The following is a 26,362-nucleotide window of genomic DNA, read 5'->3' as shown; positions in this document are numbered from 1 at the left end:
TTGGTCATTGACAGTAAGAAATGTAAACTTTATGTGTTTTTAATTTTTTTTAATGTTTTTTCTTTATTTTTTGAAAATTCCAATAAATATCTTTAAAAAAAGAGAGAGAGAACGGGCCTTTACTGTGGTGGCTCCCTGTTTGTGGAATGCTCTCCCCAGGGAGGCTTGCTTGGCATCTTCATACCTCTTCAGGCACCAGGTGAAAACAGACTTTAACCAGGCTTTTGTCTGATGAACATTCCATGTCCTTTTAATTGTGTTTGTTGGAGGAGGCTTATTGATTTGATTTGTTCTTGTTTTTATTATGTATTTTGTGTTTTTATTTTGTATTTTCAGGCTTTATACAATAATAAATAAAATTAAAATAAATAAGTAAAAAGGTAAACTTAGCTGCTCTGGATTTTCCAAACTGAAATGCAAGGATAAACATAGGCATCCTTCAAAATTTGCTGTTCTCCAGCTTTCTAGCTGAGTAATGATTAAAAAAATGCGTATAGCAGAGTAACGTTTACATATAGATGTATATATTAGTGGAAATAGCATATATAAATGCTTTATGTTACAGAAAATTGCCTTGGGGTTGTCACTAGTGATGGAAGGATCTGTCAATTTTGTTTCACTAATTTTCTCATTTTTCCATTCTTAAATTCAGTTCTCCATATTTTGCAGCAATTGGAACTTTTTTTTTATTTAAAATGACTTTGTGAAATTTTATCAGCATTTTAGTGAGAATTTCTCTTAATAAACATATTTTTGCCTGCAGTTTTGACACATTTTCCAAGCAATTTCCACTAATATAATGCCTATTTATTGTACTTTTTTTTATTAGTATCTTCATCTTTATGCACACATTCCCCTAATATATGCGGTTCTGTAAATGTTGCTTGATAGGAGAACTGCATCGGAAAATTCAGACAAGTGCTGTGATTTGGTTTGCATATTGCTTTGGCAAGCGAAAATTCAACGGATTCAGTTTTAAATGCAAACCGGATTGATTTTCTTCCCCCACCCATAATTGCAACACAGAGGAAGGCAGAAGCTGGTTCTCTTCCACCCAAAGGGCAGGACTAGATCTAATTAGCTTGTTATATGAGGATACATTTCAGTTGAACATTAGGAGAAACATTTTAATGGCTAGAGAGCATTGTTTGGGGTGTAATATTTCCCTTGGGGGTGGGGGCAAAACCTAAGTGGCCATCCCATTAAAAAAAGACCTGTTATGTTAGGCAGACCTAAATCCCATTACAGTCCCTAGCAAACATCCCTAAATGGAACCTGGTCAGTGACAACTAGACAACACTTGTTACCCTCATTGGTTTTGTGTCATATTTATTTGTTTAGAGAATTTGTACCCCGCTTTTCATCCCCAAAGGCTCCCAGAGAGGCTTACCTACATCAAAACAAGACTGTCCCTACCTGCAGGCTTTCAATATAAAAACACACGATATGCAAGGAAAAACGGGCATTGATAGCCTAAGGTGGGAACAATGCTGTGGGAATTATGTTAAAGTTGATGTGGGAGAGGTACTGTTGACTATGATGACACTCATCCGATTATCATCTTGGGGTAACAGGCTATACAGGTTTTAGAGAGAGTTTAAAAAGCCTGAAAAACCTGTTTGAGATGAGATTATGGGAGGTACAAAAGAAACGTGTGTGTAAACGATGGACAATAATGGCTCCATGTACCACTTCGAAGCACCTTACAAGATGGAGACGGTTTGTAAGTAGAAGGTGCTTTCAATGTGCAGGGAAACTAGGTGCTTAAGCGCATACCCTGCAACTGTCATGGAAAAACTGGGACATCCTGTTTTCCCCCTGTGAGACCCTGGTGGCCATTTTGGGCGCTGTGCCCGAAAAACATGCTTTTACCCAGGCCCTGATCTAGCGTGGATCATGTGACTCATGCAGGAGTGTGGCCCTGGAAGATGGCAACCTGGTTTTTCCCTGCATCATGTTGAAAGGCATGTAAGGGTTACCTCTTGCTAGTGTCTCGCTTGAGGTGGCAAGCACTGGACCATGACCCTCCACCCCTTAGCATTGATGGAAAGGTGAGTGCCAATGCAGGGGAGCAGTTATAGCAGCCACTGGTCCTGCTAGCTAGGGATGATGAGATTTGTAATCCAACAACATCTTGGGACCCAAGATTGAAAAAGACTAGGGCCTGGGAGGCCAGGGTTCTAATCTTCACTCAGCCATGTAGCTCATTGGGTGGCCTTGAGCCAGACATTGGCTCTCATCCTCACAGGGTTCTTGTGTAGATAAAATGGAGAGGTGCAGGAATGTGTATGCCACTTTCCTCAGAGGAAAGATGGAATAGAAATGCAATATATGAATGAGTGAATAAAACAGGAGCAACAGCATTTGCTCCTTATCCTTCCTAGAACTTCCACTCACTTGTATTTGAAGGATGCCTACTAATAGGGAACTATGGGAAGAACAGGATACTCACAGGGCTCTTTTTAATGGGCAGCCCAACACCTAAATGGGCAGTTAAAGAGAAAAATGGGTAGTTAAAAAATTCAAGTCCGCTGAATTATGTGAAGTGACTGATCACAATGCGAAAAGGAAACTAAGTAGTCACAGAATCATAGAATTGTAGAGTTGGAAGGGATCCCTGAGGGTCATCTAGTCCAACCCTCATGTAGGAATCTCAATTAAAGCCTGTTTGGCTTGCCCCAAACAGTCTCCCAGGCCAAAGCAGGAGGCCTGGTGGGCCAAATTTGGCTGAAAGCCTTACGTTCACCCTAACACACTTTACTGGAACCCTGTGGACAATTTCCATTTTGTCTCTTAATGCAAACCTAGACTTAGTCCAAGCTACTGTGGAACCCCAGACCTTTGATGAAGCACACCCATTTCTTCTCCCCTTCCCAAAGACACTCCCTGTGGGTTCCACAGCTACTGCTGGATGCTTCTTGCATGATGCTTGACCAGGACACTTTTCTGCATTAGCTTTGCCTGATTCCCAGTTCTGATTATCTTCTCCCACTCTGTGGAGGCACCTAAATGTCAAAGAAGGGATTCTAAGCAAGAAGGGATGTGTGAGGAAAATGCACGTGTGTGCTGTAGCTGTAGCTTTGTGCGCAAATTACAACTGCACACCAAGTGGGCAGTTCTAAATTTTTCATTAAAATCCCTCACCGACATATGAGCTTCCAAGCAGCATCCAGTTGGCCACTGTAAGAACAGGATGCTGGACTTGATGAGACTTTGGTTCTGATCCAGCAGGACTCTTCTTACGTTCTTAAAAGTCATGGGCATCTCCAGTTAAAGGACTTAGATGGAGAGTGATATGAAAGCAATACGAATGGTATGCTTTCTCTGGCTGTGGAGGTACCAGTTTCTGGGCAGAACTAGCAGGGATTTTGCTATGTTCTTATCCCCTGTGGGCCACAGTGGGAGCAAACAAATAGGTAACCATAATGACAAGAGCAGGCTCTTGATGATGGCATTTCTGTTAGGGCGTGAACCTTGGAAGATGCCTGACTAGGCCAACTCCTGACATCGCTTGGCATCAGTTACAGCTTGCAGCTAACTTGTCCCCGCTCCTTTATTTTCTGATCAGTTTTCAAGCAAAGAAAAGAGAGTGTTTAATCTTTGAGGAAGGCATGCCTGCAGTTCACCTTCAGAGATATAGCCAGAGGGATGTGGTCTTTGAACAACATGATTCAGTTTCAGTATAGGCTACGCAGCTTGCCAGAAAAGAAAAGTGTAAGCAGAGAGAGAAATCATACCATACCTGTATGGGTGTGAGTGAGCACTCAGAAACTCCCTTTCCTTGACCTACATTGAGTTAAACATCTACAGAACCTCCTTTGTGGATCCTCTGTTCTTTTAATTCTGAAATTAAGGGTTGATCCTCCCCCCCAAGAAAAGCTTCTTCTTTTTTTCTCCTGGGGGATCAGTAGGCAACAGGAAGTGTTTCTCTTATTCCTTGGCCTTTGGGATACCACAAGCTTCTTTTTCAGGTCTGACACATATAACTTGATTTGGTCTTCTGTTAACATTTGCACCAACAAACCCTTCTTTCCAACAAATATTAGAATACCTAGGGAGATGGGTTGGATAGTAGAGGATTAATGGTCCTGCAACTGGCTGGACAGGTCTAGCCCGGTACATACACCTTTTGTTAGTCAAATATGGCAATATGTTTCCTTGGGAACCAACTGTTAGACTATAGTTGGGTTCTCTTCTGAAAAGAGAGAACCACTTGGGAATCAAGGATCAGCTTTCCTGCTTTCTTAGTTGGAGATTGTATTGTTATGACTTTGTGGGTGCGGAACAGCTATGATCCCTGGATGCAGTAAGTGTTAGCATTTAATCAAGGCTTGAGGTATTAAACAGGTTTCCAGAAGCTGAGTCCCTGGACCTAGCAAGTGTCAAGGGAGCCAGCGTGGTGTAGTGGTTAAGAGCTGTAGACTTGTAATCTGGTGAACCGGGTTCGCGTCTCCGCTCCTCCACATGCAGCTGCTGGGCTAGTCACACTTCTCTGAAGTCTCTCAGCCCCACTCACCTGACAGAGTGTTTCTTGTGGGGCAGGAAGGGAAAGGAGATTGTGAGCCGCTTTGAGACTCCTTAGCGTAGTGATAAAGCAGGATATCAAATCCAAACTCCTCCTCCTCCTCCTCTTCCTCCTCTTCCTCCTCTTCCTCCTCCTCCTCCTCCTCCTCTTCCTCTTCTTCTTGGCTAATCAAGCCAGGCTAGCTGTGTTCGGGTGATTGTGTGAATGATAGGCCATTATGAAAGCAAAGGAGAAGGGCCCTGTGTGTAGGGCTGCCATACGTCTGCCATTACCAGAATTTCAAAGGCTGAATTGACATCTGGGATGAATTTCTGAAAGGTGGAGCTTTGTCCTGGATCTTAGGCAAATCAATTGAAAAATCGTGGGGTTTTGGTTTTTTTTAAAATAATAATAATAATAATAATAATTTTAAAAGCCCAACAACTTTGGGGTTTGTCTAAAAAACGCTCAACAACCTTTGGGATGTTCTGGTTTTTACTTTTTGAAATATGGCAACTTTACCTGTGTGAGACTTGCAGATAGTGAGAAGGACAAAAGCTAGAGTTCAGGGTTGAAAGTGTGTGTGATGTGACCTAGAGGAAAAAGCTTCAGGGTGGAAAGGCAGAGAGAGAGAGAGAGAGAGAGAGAGAGAGAGAGAGAGAGAGAGAGAGAGAGAGCGCCATGACTGATTTCTTCTTGCATCCAAGGCTGTGACTATGGGAGAAACAAGCCCAGATGTCTAAAGGAGTACCTATTCCTATATAAAATATCTGAAGGAGCAAGACATTGCCCTACATAAATGTGTCTTTGCATTAAGATTGCCAGAAGAGGCTCTTTCCCATAACTCATCATTAGGAGAAGTGTATGCACAAAAGAAAGGGCTTTCTCTGTGGTGGCTCCTCAGTTACGGAATGCTCTTCTTTTGGGCACCAGGTTAAATCCTTTTTATTTGCCAAGGCATTTTAGATTATAATATTTTTAGCTGATTTAATCCCCCCCCCAATTTTATTATATAATGGAATATGTTTTATAATGAATTTGTAATTTAAACTTTCTTCGTATACCACCCTAAAATGCATTTAAAAAATAAAATAAAATAATACAAATTAAGTAAAAGTGAAGCAGATATCTGTCACATCTCTATCAGTGAGTGCTGTTTGTTTGTTTAAAAAACATTTTTATACCTACCCTTTGTCAGAAATACAATTTCAAGAAAATCAACACACGAAGCATATCATACTCCATGGTATATTAGCCAGTATATTAGCCAATTGCCACCCAGGCTCAGTATTAGCAAACTACAATGCCTGGTTGCACGTGTAGTTAAAGCAGCCCTGTTGATGCACACACAACAAGGTATTAGCAGGCTTCCATAAGTACACAAAATCTGTGGGGGTGGGGTCACTAACTTTTTAATCTGAGAGTTGTTGGGAAGAATGTATTAAAAACCAAGTCACAATAACCCTGAAGGGTTGGGCCACATACATTGTGCTTATGGCAGTTCCCTGCACGTGTCCACTGGGACATTAGCCACGAGAAGAATGTGACGTGATGAACATCATTGCAAAACCCTCTGCATAGGACAACTGGCTGCACAGAATTCCAGGTTTTGCTCATAACATATGACTCAGGGCTAGCTTATTAAATCAAAAACAAGCAAGTGGTAAAGTCCTTCCAGAGCAAGAACTAAAGGGGGGAGGAGGAGATGCACATGCTAGACTACTGCTATGCACTCTGTGTGGGGCTTCCCTTGACCTTAGCTCCAAAGCAGGTACAGATTCAGCAACTAGGTAGGTGACTGGGGCATCCCATCAACACCAGGGAAAACCTCTGCTCAGGGAACCCATCATCATTATCAAAACTTTTATTGGCATCACATACAAACATCCAAAACAAATCAATTGCCACTTCTCCAGTGGCACAAAACATTTGCTAAAAGAAAGGAGGCAGAGCAGTCTATTGTCACATCTCTTGGTCTCCAGGGAGATCAGACGTCTGCAGTGTATTTCGATGACAAAAAAACAAATAGAGATATTTAGCCACTAACTTGGTGAGCTCCTGATCATTCCCCAGTAATAGAAAATGTATGACCGCCAACTCTGGTTTCCATTTGGGGATACAGAGTTGATCTAGAAACTGCTGACAGAGATCAGCATATAGTTTACAATTGAGAACCATATGTGTGAGGGTTTCCACCAGGTGGTCTTCACATGGGCAAGTTCTTTCTCCTTCCACCCTGCCTGAGAACCTTCCCCAAAGGAGGTTTGATGGATTTGAATTAAACCTGGCCAGCGAAAATGCCCTTCTTTCTTGAGGGTTAAGCAGAAATTCAAGGTAATTGTGGTTAGTTTCATGTGCCCAAGAAAGTTGAAAATAAAGAGGGGAACATGTTTTCTCTGCTGCTACTTTTAGTTCTTGGTGTTCAATATCTCACAACCTAGTTTTTATTATAGCCTTGGCAGATGGTAGGGACATTGATTGCAAAAGTTCCACTGACAGCCCGAGTTGCTGTACCTTCTTGTTAAACTGTTGTAGGACTGGGGAAAGAAAGGGATCTAACAAAACTTCACTGAGGAGAGGATCTTTATCTGATGTAAGGCAGATGTTTAACCAGCATAGAAGAAATCTTGCCCAGGCGACAGTCTCTACCTTGTGTTGGATGTGAGGGCGATCTGGCTGTGACATCTGTCACCCCATTGATCGCCAGGGTTGATTCGGCTGATCTGGCTGGCTAGGCGGGTGTCCCCTTCCTCCCTCACCGCTCTATGTGCATTCCTCCCGAAGCTGCGTGCTCGGTGGAAGAGGACGACCATCCCAGATAGAAGGAGTGTACCGTTCTTCGGCTCAGGGAACTGCAGTGCCAGTATTGCTACCAGGCACTGTTCTAGGTTTTGCTTTTAGCAATAGCAGCGCTAAACAACTCAAAACCTGCTAACCTAACAGACTGCCTCAACTGCATATTTCCCTGCCTGACAATTACACCTTAGTTGAGGAATTGCAATGAGGACCACATGCCCCAGAGGTGCACTTAGTATGAGACCAGGCTTTTATTATTGCCGGTCCAGCCCTCTGGAATCAGTTACCAACTGAAATGAGATATAAATATATGGTGTCTTGATGTTTAGGCAGCTGTGAAAGATATTTTTGTTTAGGAAGGCTTACCCTGAAGTGTGACCCAGTTATTTTACAGAATGTTAATTGAGCAATTGTAGATATGGTTTTGCTGATTTGAGTTAAGTGTGCCTGCAATCTTTTGCATTTTATTTCATTGTACACTATTTTTGGTAGCATTTGGATTTGAAGCAGCTTATAAATCTGCAATTAAATAAATACTTATGGGCTTATGTTGCTAGTAGGAATGGGAAATAAATTTAGTCCATTTCTCATTTACAGGTTAATATACCTAACTTGTTGTTTCTGAAATAGTGCATGAACTGAAAGACAGGAATATTTTGAAATGTACACTTTTCCAAATTTTGCAACACGGTTCTCCAAACCAGTAATGTGAGTAAAGTGTGCATTTTTAAAAAATGTATATATTAGTGCAAACAGCATAGATATTAGGTGACATGGACACTAAAATGCTGACAATTTTTCATGAGGATTAAAAAACAAAATATCACAAACTGATGCTCAGATGTGGTGAACTAAATTTAAGATTAGAAAAATGAGAAACCAAATTTGACAGATCCACTCATCTCTAGTTGCTAGTTGCCTGCTGATATGTCTACCAGCCCCCTTCTCTCAGCAAAGGTTGCTCAGCGAAGGTGGTTACTCAGCACAGATTTTCCTTTCCTTCCCACCCCATGCATTGCATATACTGCTACTCTCCACAAATGCAGTCAAAACTATCCTGCGCAAGGAATACTATACTGCCACGCAACTGCTTTGAAACTGACTAGATCAAGGCACAAAACAGACAAGAAACTGAGTTTCTCCTTCTGTGTTTACTCAGCAGTTTCTGTGGGCTTCCAAGTTCTACACAGCCTGCATTGCGGCAGAAGCTTGAGGTAGCCTTGCAGGACCAATTAGAGGCCTGAATTGCAGCAGTGTAGCAAATTATGTTTGCATTTCAGTGCTGCCTAGGCATCATCTCATTTGCGGATTTAGCGTAATTTATTTTATGAGATATGAATCAACAAGCGTGCATTATGTAACAGGTGTAGGCCTTTTTATATTCCCTCTCGGTTAGTGATGATGATTGCAGTCTATTATTCTTTGATCCTTGGTGGGTGGAGTTTCTGTGAAACCAGTTTGACTCCCGATTATACAATTATTTCTTCTACTCATGCGGCTGAAACAGTGCTCTCAGATTCCTCCTGGGTACAAAGCACACAAATACTGGGAAACAGTCAAACGTTTGAAAATTCACTCCTGTGCCAGCTGTCACTTTGTGGTGAATGGTTCAAGAGTGGCACAATATTTGCACTCAACCTGATCATACACTCTGGAGCCAGGAATTGGTGGGTTGACAGTGACATGAAATCTGTCTGGTTTGACAAGGTTGCCCTTGCAATATATGTACCACCCCAGCCCACAGTGGGGAGCTGTGAATTTTCAGCATGTTAGTGAGTGATGCAATTAGGTGATTATAGACTCTTTACTTCAAATTGCAGTATGTCTGCCCTGATGTGTTTAAAGATCCTTTTGCTCATTCTGCTGAGTGGAGCCCTAGGCTTTTTGCCCCAAAGTCCTGTCTTGACAGCTTCACAGATGACAGCTCTTGGGTGTCTGTGAAATCTTAAATGCTGTAACATGGGGCCAAGACAGTTGTACATGAAAAAGAGACTTACAACACTGTGAACACACTTTGAGATGCTAAACAATGTCTCTGTGCACAATTAAAACACACTGTTCCACACACAGAATTCTGGGAAATGTAGTTTCTTAAGGTTACTGGGAATTTTAGCTCTGGGGGGGAGGGAACTAATCATGATTCAACATGGTAGGGACAGAGAATGTGACTGTGTGTTCAATTTTTGAAACACCTCACAAGTGGGTGGGGAAGAAGTTCCTAGAACTACATATTGCAAGGAGATGCATTTTTGAGATTCCTGGTCAGGTCCCAGAACACTGTGAAGATCCTGATGAAACCGGAACAGGGCAGTTAAAATGTGCCTGCACTCACATTTTGAAACTGCCTGAGGATAAGGACTTAAGCTGAGCCCTGCTGAATCAGAGCAAATGTCCATCAGTTCTGGCATCCTGCTTCCAAACACTGGTCAACCAACCATCTTTGAGAAGTGCCCGAGCCTTCCTTCACTGTTGCCCTGCTTCAGCTACCAGTATACACACAGACTCTGAACTATGTAGTTGTCTTAGCTGATAGCCAACAAGCAGGACCTGGGACACAATACTGCAGCACAAATTGTTCTTGTTCAGGGCCCTCCGTTTTCAGGGATACACAATGTCATCCCCCCTCCCCAGCCAGTTTGCCATTTTCCTACAGTCAACACCCTGTGGCTGCTGCGCATGCTCAGTCTTCGATAGGCTACTTCCCTCCCCTCTTTGTGTATTTGTCTTAGGATTTCCTCTTCTTCCTTTTTTTACATCTGCAAACCTTGGGTTCCCCCAAGCCTGCCAGTACCTCCTTCTTGTGGTTGGGTGGTGCTGTTTGGGCAACATAGGCAACAGCACTCACACCCGAGGGAATAATAAAAGGAATTATAGACCTATATTCCCATGAATATCTCTCATCCGCTTTACAGCCTTCTAAACTAATGGGCACAGCCCACATCTTGTAGCACTGGATTTTATATGCCACTGATATGTTGTGTGAAAGTACTTTCTTTTGTCTGGACTAAATCTACTTCCAAACAGTTTAATGGGATGAGCTCCATGTTCTAGTATGGGGGGAGAGGGGAGGGAGGAACCCTTCCGTCTACCCCCCCCCTTTCCTGAAAGCATAACTTCATAAAAAGAGGCCTTTCTCTGTTTCTCTCCCCTAAGGGAGGCTCAGATTGTGATTCTAAGAGGCATGGCCTTTTCAGTTGTGGCTCCCCATGTGTGGAATGCTCTCCCCCCTGAGGCCCACCTGCTGCCTTTGTTGACATGTGTGTGATTCCAAGTAAAGAGTTGCCTTTCTCTCAGATCTTTGATGGTCTGAGTTGATTCCGTTTTACTACCAGTGTGCTGCCAAAGCTTTCTATGGCTGTAATTGGGGGTGGGGTGGGGCATAAGAGAGTTGTTTCCTTGAATGGAGGCTGGGTGAAGGACAAACAGCTCCCCCCCTGCCAGGAATGACCCAGGAAAGGGTGGGCAAGGCATAAAGATGTGCGGAGATAAACCACAAGAGGGGACAACTTTTGAGATTTCCCCTCACAGAGCTATAATCCCTAGAAATGGAAGGGACTATGTGATGTATGAAATGTCTCCCCCAGCCCCCCAGCCCCCGTCCATGCATGTGCACCCTTGCACAGATAGTTGTGCACAGACTCCATCTATTTCACACCCTGTTTTCTCTCACCTGCCAGGTTTCAAATTTATATTTCACTGAAACAGGGCTTGCATTCCAGCTCTGTAGTAATGGCCAGTAAGTCTGCCTTTACCTCATCAAAGGCAGATTTTGGGCAGCATTACCAGTTCTGCCACACTGGGAACCAAGCCTAGGGGGTGCTGCATGGCACTGTAACAATGACATAGTGAATTGAGCGGAACGGAAGGTGAGAAGTGAAGGGGTGCTGAATTTTGATCGTGTACAGGGTGCTGCTGAAATGCAAAAGATCAAAGTCCACCCTGACCTTATACAGCATTTGCTGACATTACCTGGTCTGCATCTGGTTCCAGCTCCAACAGACGCCCCAAGTGGCTCCCAGAACACTAGAGGAGGTGCACAACACGAACTCCCCACAGAATACAATTCCCAATATGCGGCTGGAATTTTGTCTTAGAGAGATGTGTGTGTGATGTGGGGGTAAAAGCAGAAACAGTCAGCAAGCAGAATTTTTTTGACACCTCCTTCCCAAGCGCTTTTCCACATATCTTCAGCCATGGCTGATCTTCACTTCCCGCACTGTGCATTTAAAGCGTGATGGTGCCACTCGAAAAATGTCTCCCCGCAAAGAATTCTGGAAGCTGTGGGTTGTTAAGGATGCTGTGAGATGGTAGGAGACCTCCATCACAGAGCTGTAATTCTCTGTGTGGTTTAAGAGTCAAACCCTCTGGTCTTAAAGGAACTTTGCACTCAAGTTGCTTAGAGCTTTGTGAATTAACACAACAACCTTGAACCTGGCCTGGAGTTGAGCATTTGGGCAGGTTCACATTGGCGTAAATCATCCTTTAGTTGACTAAATGTACTGAATACATCCTGAATGATGACGTAGCTAAGAAGGATACCTTACTAATCACCTTAACTCCACACCCTGGTGTGGATGGGTTTGTAACCATCTTCTGTCCACATCACCTTTCCTTTGCTCTTCATCCTCATTTGTTCAGCTTGTGTTAAATCTTCTTGGCTAAGGCAGAATTTGAAAGACAGGAGTGGGTGGGTGCCCCCCCCCTTTGAGTGCCATTCAGCATTTCTGGGCATCGTGCCCATCTGTGTCCTTCGACTTGTAATCATTTTAAAACATGGACCAGGAAACAGCAGTGTACTTTGTCACCCAATATTCCTTCTGACTGGCATTTGCATTGAGTAATTCTTAACATCATTGGCAGTGTAATTGCAGCATTCCAAATGGATCTACTAACTACAAACAGAGAAAGAGAATATGAACCAACATAATTATTCCAGGAAGGAGGGGAAACCCAGGTCAACCATTGCACAGCCTTTTAAAGGCCGAAGTTGTGCCTCTTCACATTCAACTTGCAGTTTGTTTGTTTGTTTGTTTGTTTGTTTTAGAATACAAATAGCAGGAAGAGGAGAGGGGAAAATTGAAGCTCTGCTGTGTCACTAGGGAAAATTATTTGCTTCCAGGGAAAATCCACCTGTTGGCACCATTTTCATCAGAGAAGGGATTTTGCTCCTGGCCCACCACATAGAGCCAGGTGCAAAACAGTGCCTCGGGGTGTGTGTGTTTGTGTGCGTGTGTGTGGTCTACTGCACCACATGAATCTTAGTGGAATGACCTGCGTATAAAAGTACACACCTAGGTCAAAATTACTGCAGATCAGGAATTCGAACAGCATAATTTAGAGAAGAGGAAAAACCATCCTTGGGGTTCTTGCTATTCTGACAACCGGGGGGGGGGGGGGGCTTCAGACTTCGTTGTGCATTTTGCACAAGGACTCATTAGATTTTGGTGAGATCTTGCAGGAAACTGGCACTGCTTCTCCATCAGATTACTGGCAGGTCACACTCGGGAAACAGAGGCTGGAGTCTGACTCAGGAGAGGAGGTCAGTGATTTGTACCAGCCAGGGGGCAAGAATCAGAGGCAGGAGAAGATTCAGAGCTGCCCAGTGTCACCCATCTCTGGCCTGCTAGGTGGCCAGACGGCTTTGGATGCCGAAGCCTTTAAGAGCTGCTGCCTTGCTAGTGCAACTTTTCTGACTGCAACCAACAGCCCTGGGGTGGCTTTGTGCTGCTCTGACCTCAGCAGGGTCTCCTCCTGCCTGCTGGATGTGGCTCCTCATGTTGCTCTGGCCTCCCCTCTGCTCTGTGACCTGAGACTGAAATTGTGGCAGCCATCGTTGGGCTATCTGTGCAGGCACCCATCCCCTTGGCTGTGCATTCGTGCATCCATCCAGGCCCCAACCCATTGCTCTGGAGCCCATATGATGTCACATGCGTGACATGTTGGATTGCCCAGCCGAGCAGCCGCAGTGGAAATTTTGTGGGTGCCAAGATGCCCCGAGATGGTGCCTTTGCTGCAGGTGTAGTTTTGCACATTCTCAAGCAGGAAGACAACTGTGGCACAGATGTTGCAGGATGCTGCAGCAGCTCCCTTGCCGTTCACATGAATCTTGGTCCTACACACGCTGAGAGACAGTGTTCAGGGCCCTCCCCTCAAAATTCCCTCATCAACACCTCTGTTTAGAAGTCCTGGTCATGAGCTGGCAGAGACTGCAATCACCTAAATATAAATGCTGCTGGCTGCTAACTCCTCCTCCAACACACATCCTACTGGGGGGGGGAATGACAATTTTTGTGTACTGAAGGATGAATGATGAAAGATAAATAAAATATATTTGGTTTTTGCATGTTCCTCCCCAAAGCTGGTATCTTCAAGGCAAGATAATGTCTGGCTATGAATAGGCTCCAGTTAGGCAGAGTTGTAATTGGCTCAAAACATCCAGAAGCATGACTAGTGTGTTGGTGTGCCTGTTTTTTGCCCCTTTGGTTTCTGCAAGCCATGACTGCAGTTGGGTATAATAAGCAGACTGCAGGCTCTTAATATATTTTCCACCTGCTTATTGGCAAAGAATCTCATTGCCTGGCTTCAGGATTGCCACTTTTGCCTTTGGGAACCACAGACCAGACAGAATTTCAGGAGGTGAAGCATTCCTGCTGTTGCCTCTTCATGTTAGGAAAAGCTTCACTTAATGCATTTGTGATATTTTTTGGTTTTTGTCTTTGAGAAAGGTAAAAAAAAAAAAACACACCAAAAGAGTCAGACGCCTTAAAGGCTTTGGTAGGGCTGTAAAAATTTTCCCATGTGTGAGAACTCTCTTAAACAAAAATCCTGTCCTCTCCTTACAACAGCTTGTGGCGTTGAGGTGCTGATCTTGCACAAAGTTCTTTGCCAATTAAAGGGTGTTGGCTGGATATGATCTCTCCTACTCCAAAAAAATCAAATATTTTTTTTTAAGTGCCCTGTTCCTGCGAGCCTAGGTGAAATGCATTTGCATGTGAAGCTCAGAGAATGGTCTTCCCTACAAATTTGAGTGGCCTAGCTGTGATGCAGTAGGGTGAAGCTCCCAGGTTCAGGTGGCATTGTGAGGAAGAGGAAAATAGATGAACTGGTGTCTGAAGGGTCATCTTGGGCCATCCAGATGTGAGCTTCCATAATCCCTGGTCATTGGCCATTCTGGCTGGGGCTGATGGGAGTTGTAGTTCAGCAACATCTGGATGATCAGAGATTCCCCACACATGGATTAGACTAGGGGCGGCCAACTCCCAAGAGACTGCGATCTACTCAGAGTTAAAAACTGGCAGTGATCTACCCCCTTTTGTTGTTCCCCCCAAAAAAATATTAGTTTTCACATTAATCACATACAAAAGAAACAAAGAGAAAAGAGAAAGAAAAACATTACAATGCACAAAAATAAAGAAAAACACATAAAAAAGAGTTTTAACTTCCATATCCTAATTTCATTACATTGATAACTGACTTCCTCGAATCCCCTCTAACCGAATTTCATTTTATCACCTAATTAGCAGTTCTCCAAATTCATATTTCTAATAATATTAACTTCTTTCATTTACTGACTTCTTCTCCATTATTAATACTCCAATCATTTATATTTTTTAACAACATGATCTACCCCCTTTTGGGGGGTTCAGGTCAAACTAGTTGAGTTTTTTTCGGAAGGAGGAAGGCCCGTTTTTGGGGTGCTGGTCAGAAATGCTGAGCTTTTTTTAGGGGAGCCAAAGTTGTTGAGCTTCTTTGGGGGGAGCCAGTGATCTACCAGTGATCTATCACAGATGTCCAGTGATCTACTAGTCACGATCTACCTGTTAGACCTGCCTGGATTAGAGGATCAGCACCAGAAGGGTGGGGTACAATTTTGGGTCTGCTTCAAATTATATCAGGACAGCTGCATCTGCTGAAATTTCCCTTTCTGCTTGCATTTAAAAGCAAGCCTACATGCAAACCAAACAAAGCAACATGCAAACCAAAACAGAGCTATCATTCGAAATGGGCACATCTCTGATTTTGCAATGCAGTTCTCCATCCAAGAAATGTGTAGTAAACAGCATGTGCTAGGGTAAAAAAAAATGTGCAGAAAAAGTATGTGTTAGTGGGGAAAATATCATTCAAAAATCCATTATATTAGAAAACATTGCTTCGGAAAAAATGTGTATGTTAGGCAAAACTGCACATGAAGATGTGTATATCAGAAGAAAGTCACACTTAAGATGTCGGTGAATTTTCTTGGCCATATGGAGGTGCCAGCAGGGATTGAAACTGGCACCTTCTGCTTGGGGTCTCAAATGTCAGCATCGCCCTATGTGATGCCAAAATCTGCCCCCCTCCCCTGCCTCTCACCTTCCATTCTACATCATAGTTGTGGTGCCCCCTGCGGTGCCCCTGAGGCTATAACTCCCATCAGCTCTAGCAAGCATGGCTAATGGGAATAATGGGAGTTGTAGTTCAGCAACACCTGGAGCGCCCAAGGTCCCTCACACTTGACGTATTGCGCAACGTAATAACACTATAGCCACTTAATTCACACCATCCTTACCTTCCCAAATACCGTAACATTTCTCTAGCAGTGTCTGGTAAACTGCATATGAAAAGGATACACACTTATTATGGGATTGCTCTCGTGTGGCTTTAATGAATACTATAACTAATTTGCATTGCCTGCTTCAAGATCGTCTATGGGGATATAATAACAGTGCAGCCATTGCATGCCGATAAATTACAGTACAGATATGGTTATTATGTTACCGAGACAAAAAGCTTGCTAGAGGCGAGACTGGTGTTATTCTACCCTCAACAAGCACATTTTAACAGCTGTCTTTAAAAGCTGACATGAGGCAGAAGCCATTGTCAGTCTCTTGCAAGAATTCGGGGAAAATATATGATAGTAATAATTGGTTGAGGTATGTAATTTTAGGGTATGATCTTAATGCTTGTGGGGGTGTGGCGGGGCGGCTGTTTAGATGTCAACGGGCACTACTTCAGTGCCTTCAAAATGTGGTAAGCCCGTCCTGCTGCACTGGGGGGGGGGGGTTTGGCTCATTTGTTTGAGCATCTCTTATTTCCTGGCATAAACCCAGTGCAAGTGGTTCTCTCTGTTTTGCATCACTCCTTCTAAGAGCAAATTCAGTGTCCCCATGCCAATAGCCTCGGGGCCAATGGACTTACCGAGAAAGAGGCACTATCAGTATGAATCACAGAATTTTAGAGTCAGGAGGTACCTTGAAGGTAATCTAGTTCAACCCACTGCTCAGTGCTAGATCTGCAGTGCAGAATGCCTCCACAGCATCCCTGACAGTGGGCCAGCCAGCCTCTGCTTAAAATATTTCCAGCAAAGGCAAACCCACCATTTCCCACGACAGTTTGCTCCACAGCTGAATGGCTCTTGCCATTAAGAGTTTTCTTTTCTTTTTTCTTTTTTTAAATATATTTTTATTATTTTCTCCCTTAAACAATATTTTCAACAATACAATAACAAACATAAAACTTTCTGCTCTACCAAGCATGCGACTTCCCTTCCTCCTCTCAGCAGGTTTTCCACTTTCAAATACTGTCTTGCATTTTAGTTCTTTCATCTATTGTCAATAATAATAATAATAATAATAATAATAATAATAATACTTTTATACCTAGCCCTCCCCAGTCAAAACCAGGCTCAGGGCGGCTAACACCAAATATAAAAACAATTGATTGAAATACAGCTTAAAAGAACAAGATTAAAATACATTAAAACATTAAGATGCAGCCTCATTTCAGTGGAAACTCAATCAAAAACTTTTTGGGGGATGAAAATGTCAAGTCTTCACCAAGGCTACCTATCTACATGGGCCAGAAAAAAACCCAGGAAAGTCTCCAAATAGGAGTTTCAACACAGAAGGAGAAAAAATGGTAGGATTTATTTCAATCCTGCTACTGTCTTCAAATTTTTACAATTATGATTCAGATAAACAATAAATTTACTCCAATCCCTATGAAATTTTTGATCGTCCTGGTCTCGAATTCTGCAGGTCAGTCTGGCCAGTTCTGCTTGCCACTCTGCAATCGTAGGTACTTCCACTTTTGGGCCTTTAAAGTTCTCGCTGCTGCTGTGGCATACATAAATAGTCTTTGATCTATCTTTGTAATTGCCTCTCCCATCAAACCTAACAAAAATGCTTCCAGTTTTTTGAGGAAAGGTATATCTAAACATCTTTTTTTAATTCATTATAGATCAATTTCCAAAAGTCATTAGGAGAATGAATAGCTGAATTTCCCCCCATTTGTTCTAGATATGTCCTCTTGAGGAACAGTGAACAAGTCTTCTCTTCAGATATCTGAGGACTAGAATGTCTCCTCCCTTGACCTTCCCTTCTCTGGGATAAATATTACAAGCCTTTCCATTGTTCTTCATGGGAACTGGTTTCCAGGCCCTGTTTTTGCCTTCTCTGGGCATGCTCCCATTCATCAATGCCCCTCTTAAAATTTAGCATCCTGAACTGGACACAGTACCCCTGATTCAACCTGACCAGTGCCGAGTGTGATCTGGAAAGTAGGCATTCTACCAAATGACATTGGGCATTTGGCTGACCCCAAATAATCCAGTGAACTTTATTTTCCATGTTCCTGTGCTATATGGAGGTGCTCCCCCTTGACAGGGCCTTCTCAGTGGTAATTCCATCTGTGGAATGCTTCCCTGTGCTAGTGTCTTGATCATCACTTTTGACTTTCAGCAAAAGTGAAACTCGTCTTGTCTACCCAAACAGTTGATGGCTGAAAGATACTGGCCATGGCAACCTTCAAATTAGCAACTGTGAGGGCATGTGATTGTTTGTAAACTTCTTTAGATGTTCTAAATGTTTTGAATTGTTTTCAGCTGGGTTTTTAAAAACGTGTTTTTTTTATTTTGAATTGCATTGTTTTAACTCTTTGATGTTTGCAACCTTGGGCTCCTTTGGAATGAAGGATAGGCTAGAAATGTAATATAGAAATAAAAATGTGTAACTCATAGCAAAGTAACTTGGAAGAATTAAGAATATTCAGTCTGCTGAATCAGATTAATGGTCCATGAAGTCCTGTTCACACAGGCAGGTGCCCATGGGAAACCCATATAGAATTCATTGCCACAAGATACTATTCAGGCGGCTTAGAATAATAGAATTTTAGACACTATTTGAGTGGCAATGCTCACCAATTTTTGCAGGGGGAGAGGCCCCCTCAAATATTTTATTGGGGGAGGCGAAGGGACCTCGGCCACTTGGAGTGGCCCCTAGGAATTTGCTCCTATGCTTGGAACTAATCCCAAATGAACTCAACGGACAGCAAAGCTTAAGCTGTTCTTATACGGGAAAATGAGTATTACACGCGATGCGCAAAATTGCTTATCAGTTTGCAACGGAAGTTTTTTGCTTTTCAAATAAAGCGGCACCCTCCCACCCACCTAGACTGGGGAAGAGGAGCGGCCCAAATGACAGTGGCGAGTGCAGGACATGCGCACAGTTGACCTTCGCCTGGAGGAAGGTGGCGCCCTGCTGTTCACAGGGCGGATTTTTGCCGTGGGTGGGCGCGTAAAAGGCACGAAAGTGTTATTATTAATAATAATAATAAAAAGAACGGATTCTTTGCCAAGAGAGAACGAACGAAAGAAGTAATTTATTGATTTGTAAGAAACCACGATAACTCTAAATAAAACAGTATTAAAGCAAAGGGAAGAGACGGGTGGGGAGAGGCGGGGTGGTAGCGACTGTCGGATTTCGTAGCCGCGCTTCCAGCTGCCTCCAATAGGGCCAAAGTCCCCTCTCGCGGAGGCAGCAAGAACGTTGCCCGGGCGGGTGCTTGCTTTGGCACCTGGGATCCTGGCTTCCTGCCCGTTTCCCTCCTGGCGGTCTGGCTCTGTGCCCGGGGCGGAGCGGACTCAGGTGAGCTGAGCCGCGACGGCGCGGCAGGCGTGTCCCCAGCGGCGAGGGCGGCCCATCCTGCTAACCCCACGCCCGGCGCACCTGCCCGGCCAGTGCCAGCCCGCCAGCTTCCCTCGACGGTCCTCCAGCCAGAGCCAGCCATGTACGGCATCCAGCAACAAACCCAGGCGACGACGCTGCCGCCGTTCATGCGGCCGCCGCAGCCCTGCTACACCCCGCCGGCCCCCTGCTACGTGCCGCCCGCGCCGGCCCCCTGCTACGTGCCGCCACCGCCGGCCCCTTCCCGCCCTTGCTTCGAGCCTTGCGGCCCTCCGACGATTCCCAGGCCGCTGCCCCCGCAGACGTGCCCGGCCCAGCCGCCGGTGGTGACCGCCAGGCCCTGTTACGAGCCGTGCGGCCCGCCGTCGGTGTCCCGGCCGCTGCCCCAGCAGACGTGCCCGGTCCCTCTCCCAGCCACGCTGCCCCGCGCGCGGCAGAACCGCCCCGCGCCGCTGCCGATGCCTCTGCAGTGCCCAGACCCGGTGCCCTGCTCCCAGGACGGCTGCCACAGCGGAGGCAGCGTGGTCTACGAACGCGTCCGGACTTACAGCAGCCCCGGCGGGAAACGCGTGCAGCTCCTGGACCCGCCCAACTGCTTGCCTCGTGCGCCCTCCCCCTTGGAGACCACCCCGGGCTGCCAGCACGTCATCTGGAGCAGCGACCCCCCGCTGCAGGTAAATGATGGTTTTCCTTCCCGCCCCGTCGAAGGGCGCTGGCGTCTCTCGGAGGGTTATCGGGGGTTTGGTTTCCGACTTTACTATTTTGGTCCCCAACCCGGCTTACTCCGTGGCTCATTTTTCACGCGTTACTTTTATCAAATGCACTCCCCTCCGAGGTAAGGGCAAACGCGTCCAAAAGGGCAGTTGCTTCCATTTCCCTCTCTTATCAGTTTCCTTGTCCAGCATCATTTTATCAATTGGTCTTTTTATTGGGGGGGACATAGGAGCCAACTCCTTGGGGGCCGAGGTCCATTGCCCCCCATAAAACATTTGAGGGGGCTGCCCCCCAAGTTGATGGTCATTGCCATTCAAATGGTGTGTGATTGATCATATGGGGCAGGCGTTACCTGTCCCCTCCTGCCCATATTTTATTCAAGTTGGCACCCCTTTTGGGGGAGGGGGAGGTTACTGATTAGAACACAGCTGTGTTAACCAGTGAGGCTCACCCTGATCCCCAAGATTAATCACTTGCTAACTTTAGGGGGCACAATGTTAAATGGCAAGGAAAATTTTTGACTCACCACACCCCCTTGGGTTGGTGGCTCATCTCCCTGTCAAATTCTACATTTATGGCCTTGGTCAGTTGTGCTTTGCTTGTTGGAAATTGTCCCTGTGAAATCCTACCTGTGTCTTCTTCGAATTTAAGGGCCACTGAGTTCCATGGGACTTAATTCCCAGGGAGGTATCAGCAGGATTCATAGAACCATAGAGTTGAAAGAAACCTTGCGGCATCTAGTCCAGGGGTAGGCAACCTAAGGCCCGGGAGCCGGATGCGGCCCAATAGCCTTCTCAATCCGTGGACTGTCCGGGAATCAGTGTGTTTTTACATGAGTAGAATGTGTCCTTTTATTTAAAAAGCATCTCTGGGTTATTTGTAGGGCATGGGAATTCGTTCATTTCCCCCCCCCCAAAATATAGTCCAGCCCCCCACATGGTCTAGGGGACGGTGGACTGGGCCACGGCTGAAAAAGGTTGCTGACCCCTGATCTAGTCCAGTCCCCTACAGGAATATGCAGCAGTCCCTTATGGGGATCTAACCTGCAATCCTGGTGTTACCAGCGCTGAACTGTATCCAGCCGAGCTATCCCATCTAAATCATCGGGAGGAATCCATTCATAACTGCTGAATGGTCACAGAATAAATAGTATTTAAGAGCAGGGGGTTGGATTATATGACCCGACCTTTCCAACGCTACAGTTCTGTGAGAAACTGCAATCCGCTTACAACCAGTTTAGTTTCTAGTTTTCATTGGTGACTTGACCCAAAATATATTTTCACAAACACAACTTTATTCTGGGGTAGTGTGTGTGTGTGGTAAAGAGGAGCTGAGTCCATATGCACATTTGTATTGGAAAAGATTCGCCTCCCACAGGCATGAGTGGGAGCGAAAAGCCCACAGGCCTTGGTAAACACAGCTGCCTGCTGTTTGCCTAGGGAAAAGCAAATTCTGTCTGAGCCAGATCATAGGGTGAAGAAGGGAAGATAGTGTCTGTTTATGTTGATGCACCAACAAGATATAGTAAGCTGTTGACAGTGGGAATTTTTATTAGTATAGAAACATTTATTTCCTACTTTTCCTCCAAGGAGCTCAAGATGGCATGCATGGTTCTTAATTTGGCCCATTTGATTTCTCCCAACAACCCTGTGAGGTATGTTGTTAGGTATGTTAGACAGCAAGTGGTCCATTGTCACCTGGTGGACTTCATAGGTGATGGGGAATCGAATCCAACAGCTTCCATAATCCCTCACTCTCTTGGGTTGCAAACATTGGTCTCTCCCAGCCGTACCTGGAATTACCAGGGAAAAGAACCTGGGGTCTTCTGCATGCAAATCTGATGCTTTACTACTGAGCTATGTCCTCCCCCCCCAAAAAAGGAGTTGAACATGTTCTATGACCCCCTTCTGGATTTGTGTCTGGACACGCCTTTGGGAAATAACTTTAGGGAACATAATATTTGGTACAGAGGAAGTTCCATTTGTTTCTCTGGAACAACTTGAAATATCTTTTCCTGAGAAATGGATAATCTGTATGTGTTGTGTTATCTCCATGGTCAGTGGACTTTGGACTATGATAAAAGCAACATAGTGTTTTCACTGAGAAGGAAAGGCAGGACAGTAAGAAAGGCAGGAAAGAAATGAGCATAACATAGACCAGCTTTCCTCATTCTGCTCCCTGCAAGGCGTTGGCCGTGCTGGTCAGGGCTGATTGGAATTATAGTCCATCAACATCAGGAGTGCACCAAGTTGGGAAAGGCTGCTATCGACCTTCAAGATACACTAGTTCCTTAACATTGAATCCAAAATAGTTACCAGAAAGAAGACAATCCTTATATATTTGAAGGTGGCTTTTTTTGGTTTATAGTATATTCCAATGCTAAAAAACAATAAAAAACAATAGGGCCAATTTTAATCTAGATGTAGAAGGCAGAACTGGGAGAGTACTGTATGATTAAATTTACAATCACTTGCAGTAGCACAATGTTTAAAGATTGCTCAAGGGACAGTCCATTCAGGGTTAGCTGCAGGGCTTTGTGATTTGCTAACTACATCTAAAGGTTTTGCCTGCGCAACAGTTTCATTTTAATGCAACCACCAATGAGGATAATTGGATTTTGACTGATCTGAACAATTTTATCCAAATCTGCTTTTTCAGAATTTCTACTGTTCATAGGATCAAAGGAACCTGCCTTTTATTGAGTCAGACCATTGGTCCATCTAAGCTGCAGGTTGCCAACTCTACTCGCTTAGCCTGGTTTTCACATCACGCCTAGTCAGCCATGTCTTAGCTCAGCAGCAGAACAGCCAGGGAGGAGCGATCGGCGTCTTGGGAGCCAGCATGCTCTCTTGTTCATGCTAAACCATGGTTTGGTTTAGTGTAATGTGTGAACTAACTGGCAGTGGCTCTCCAAAGTTTTTAGATTGGGGGGGGGGCTTTCCCCAGCCCTACCAGGCGATGCCAGGGATTGAAGCTGGGACCTTTGGCATGCAAACCAGATAACTCTGCTGTGGCTATTAGTTCAAATCAGGGGGCAAGTACTCAGTATACTGTGGAAAGTTAGTTTCTGCTAATTCCAAAGGAAATAATGTTTTGTACGCTAAACATGATTTGATTTTTTTTTTAAAAAAAAACAACTTGTGTAGGTGTGTTGTGCCACATCAGCTTTTTGGGCTGTCCCAATGTTGTGAGGAAGGAGGCATGTCAACTCTAAATGTCAGGCAGGGTAACTCCCTGCAACTGCATTTGGTGGATTTGTCAGATGCATGGGTTTTTCATTCCTCCAAAATTGACCTTTCGGATGGCAGCTCACTCCATCTGGAGAAAGGGAAATCATGGAAGCTGGTGACTGGGGAAAGCCACAGACTTTGGTGACGTCTGCGCCATATATGTAAAGCACCTGCTTTCAGTGTGTGGATGTGACTTCAGTTGTTCCCAGAGGCCAGGGGAAGGTACCTCACCAGCAGTTATCTTGCTCCTGCCCAAGCCATCGTTTTCCACTCCTGCTTCACATTGCCCACCCATTCCACCTCTGGGTAATTCTTGGCAGCTGAATCGTCTTATTACACTGAATTCTTGTGTCATTTAAAAATTACACAAAGTGCAGCAGACTTCAGAGAAGAAAGCATGTGTAGAGTTGACATTTGTGCTAAATATGGATCTCATGGGGATATAGGGAGTTGCCTTATTCTGAATCAGATCCTTGGACCATTTAGCTCAATAACGTCTGCGCTGATTGGCAGTGGAGAGTGTTTTCTCCCCCCTAGATCTACCCAGAGCTGCTGGAGACTGAACCTGGGATCTTTCTTTGCATGCTAGACAGATACTGTGCTACTGAGCTAGTCTGCAGCCTTTCTTAACGTCTTGGTATGTTGAACCTGTCAATCTGTAATCTCTCTCTGTACAAGCTGGGCATGAAACAAAACCTATCATAGATATTTCAGAACCTTACATTTGGCATTTATATCCCATTGTCTTTGCCCCTTTTGGCCAGTACTCTGGAAGGAGAGAGTCCGCTTGCTTCTGACTGAGCAACTGGGCGTAAATGCAGCTTGTGTATCATCCTGTATATATCAACAGAAAAATCATTCTCTGGTTGTGGATCTGTCTGAAGTCAAATTGGCACCATTCAAGCACAATAAAAAGGAAGTAGCAGCAGGCTCAGTCAAAAACCCTACTGTTTGCAGTGACTGCAGAATGATGGCTCGCTGACTCTAAGTGGGGATGAAAAACAAGGGAGAAAGAATGAGATGGATTATCCTGGAATAAGGCATGTCTGACGGGCTGGGACCGTGAAACAGGTGCAGTCTGCACTGTAACATTTCATACCCTCCAATATTTCTCCGATGAAAATAGGGACGTTGTAAGAAAAAGAGGTGGCGCTGCTGGATGCGGGTGGCGCTGTGGGTTAAACCACTGAGCCCAGGACTTGCCGATCAGAAGGTTGGCGGTTCGAATCCCCGTGACGGGGTGAGCTCCCGTTGCTCAGTCCCTGCTCCTGCCAACCTAGCAGTTCAAAAGCACATCAAGTGCAAGTAGATAAATAGGTACCGCTGCAGTGGGGAGGTAAACGGCATTTCCGTGCGCTGCTCTGATTTGCCAGAAGCAGCTTAGTCATGCTGGCCACATGACCCGGAAGCTGTACGCCGGCTCCCTCAGCCAATAAAACGAGATGAGCGCCGCAACCCCAGAGTTGGTCACAACTGGACCTAATGGCCAGGGGTCCCTTTACCTTTACCTTAAGAAAAAGAGGGACATTCTGGGATCAAATCAGAAACTGGGACAGCTTTAGTAAATCCAGGACTGTCCCTGGAAAATAAGAACATGTTGAGGGTCTGACATTTTGCTGCAGCTCTTGCTTGTTTTCATTTGTAGCTCTTAATGTACTTGAACTTCAAAGATATAAGAAGTTATCACAGTTATACCCAAACCACAAAAAGAGCTCAAATAAGTTGAATCATAAAGACCTATTTCATTGATTGATATGGATGCTAAATTATTTACAGACATACTGGCCAGTAGGCATTCAGAAATTTTACCCAACTATGTCCACCATGATGAAGTCAGATTCATAAGTTAAAGATCCATAGCCTTCCTATTAGAGGAGTTCTCAATACAATTTTCTGAAGTCCATAACCTACTGTTCTGCTGATGCTGGATGCAGTCAAGGCATTTGATTGTTTAGACTGGTAATATTTCTTTGAAATTCCACATTCCTTTGGTATTAGTGCATCCTGGGTTGATATGCTTTATAATTTTTACTATGGGTCAGTGGTCCAAGTTTTAATGAATGGGGAATGTTCTTCAAAATTTCCTTTTGACCTGGGCATGAAGCAAGGCTGCTGACTACCTCCCCTGCTTTTTGCCCTGACCATGAAACCCTTAGCTTTGACACTGAAAGCAGAAGATGATGCAAAATGTTTTTTAATTATTTGGATAAACCTATATTATCAGTATGTTCACAGATGATGTTGCACTATTCCTTTCTGATCCTGAAACCTTGTAACCTGCTATTATGCACCAACTTGCTATATATAGCAAGATATATGGGTTCACTGATAGCTTCACTAAATCTGAATTGATACACAACCTGCCAAACGAACAACTGCATTGGCACAAAACAACTATCCTGAAACTCTGTAGTGCTTCTTTTAAATACCTGAGAGAGAATGTACCAAATAATCTGTCTTAACTAGAGAAATCGAACTTTTCTCACTTGCTAAAATATTTAACAACTAAGCTCAGAAATTGGTCAATGCTCACAGTCTCATGGTTGGACATAGTTTCTACAACAAAAACGATCCAATTTCTGCACCTTCTTTACTTATTCCAAGTCTTACCAGCAGTAGGGCCTTTTTTTTAATTGGAACTCGCTGGAACTCAGTTCTGGCACCTCTCAGGTGGGCTCCATTGCCATACTAAGAGAACAAGAGAGGTAGGTGTTCATGGTGAGTTCCGGCACCTCTTTTTCTAGAAAAATAACACTGCCAACAAGCATACCTGTCTCTCATGTGGATAATTGGCAAAAAATAATACTGAATTTTATTCATGCAAGTGAGGCCTCGGCTACCTCATAAAACCCTTTAGAAGGTCAAGAAAGAAGTATAGCAATGCCTAACCTCAAATGGCAAACAACTAATAAGCTCTGTTCTCCTTGTATGGGTATGTTTTGTTATTTGAAATTAAAAATCAATTAAAAAGAAAAGAAAAGAAAAGAAGGCCCATGCTATATATCCTGTGAGGCCCAGACAGAGCTAATATTATAATCTGTGTTATGTTTCTGCATTGCAATGGTAATATCTAATCCCAGTTATCAAACAGAAGGCCCTTCATCACCAGCACTGATGACCCTAGAGAGATACACACTTTGGTGATGTTCATAACATAGGGTTGTTTGCAACTAAGG

General features: G+C 44.3%; 1 protein-coding gene across 1 annotated transcript in view; it reads left to right on the top strand.

The window, feature by feature from the left end:
• The first annotated feature begins 19,088 nt into the window (after positions 1-19,088).
• POF1B (POF1B actin binding protein) overlaps positions 19,089-26,362 on the top strand; it is a 43,726-nt gene continuing 36,452 nt past the window's right edge. Inside the window, exon 1 of the mRNA XM_053374511.1 lies at positions 19,089-19,916. Within this exon, the coding sequence (XP_053230486.1) occupies positions 19,344-19,916 (573 nt within the window). The 5' untranslated portion in view covers positions 19,089-19,343. The remainder of the gene's footprint in view (positions 19,917-26,362) is intronic.

The sequence above is a fragment of the Podarcis raffonei genome, chromosome Z (assembly GCF_027172205.1).
Source record: "Podarcis raffonei isolate rPodRaf1 chromosome Z, rPodRaf1.pri, whole genome shotgun sequence".
Lineage (NCBI taxonomy): Eukaryota > Metazoa > Chordata > Lepidosauria > Squamata > Lacertidae > Podarcis > Podarcis raffonei.
This window is presented reverse-complemented; position numbering and strand designations above follow the sequence as displayed.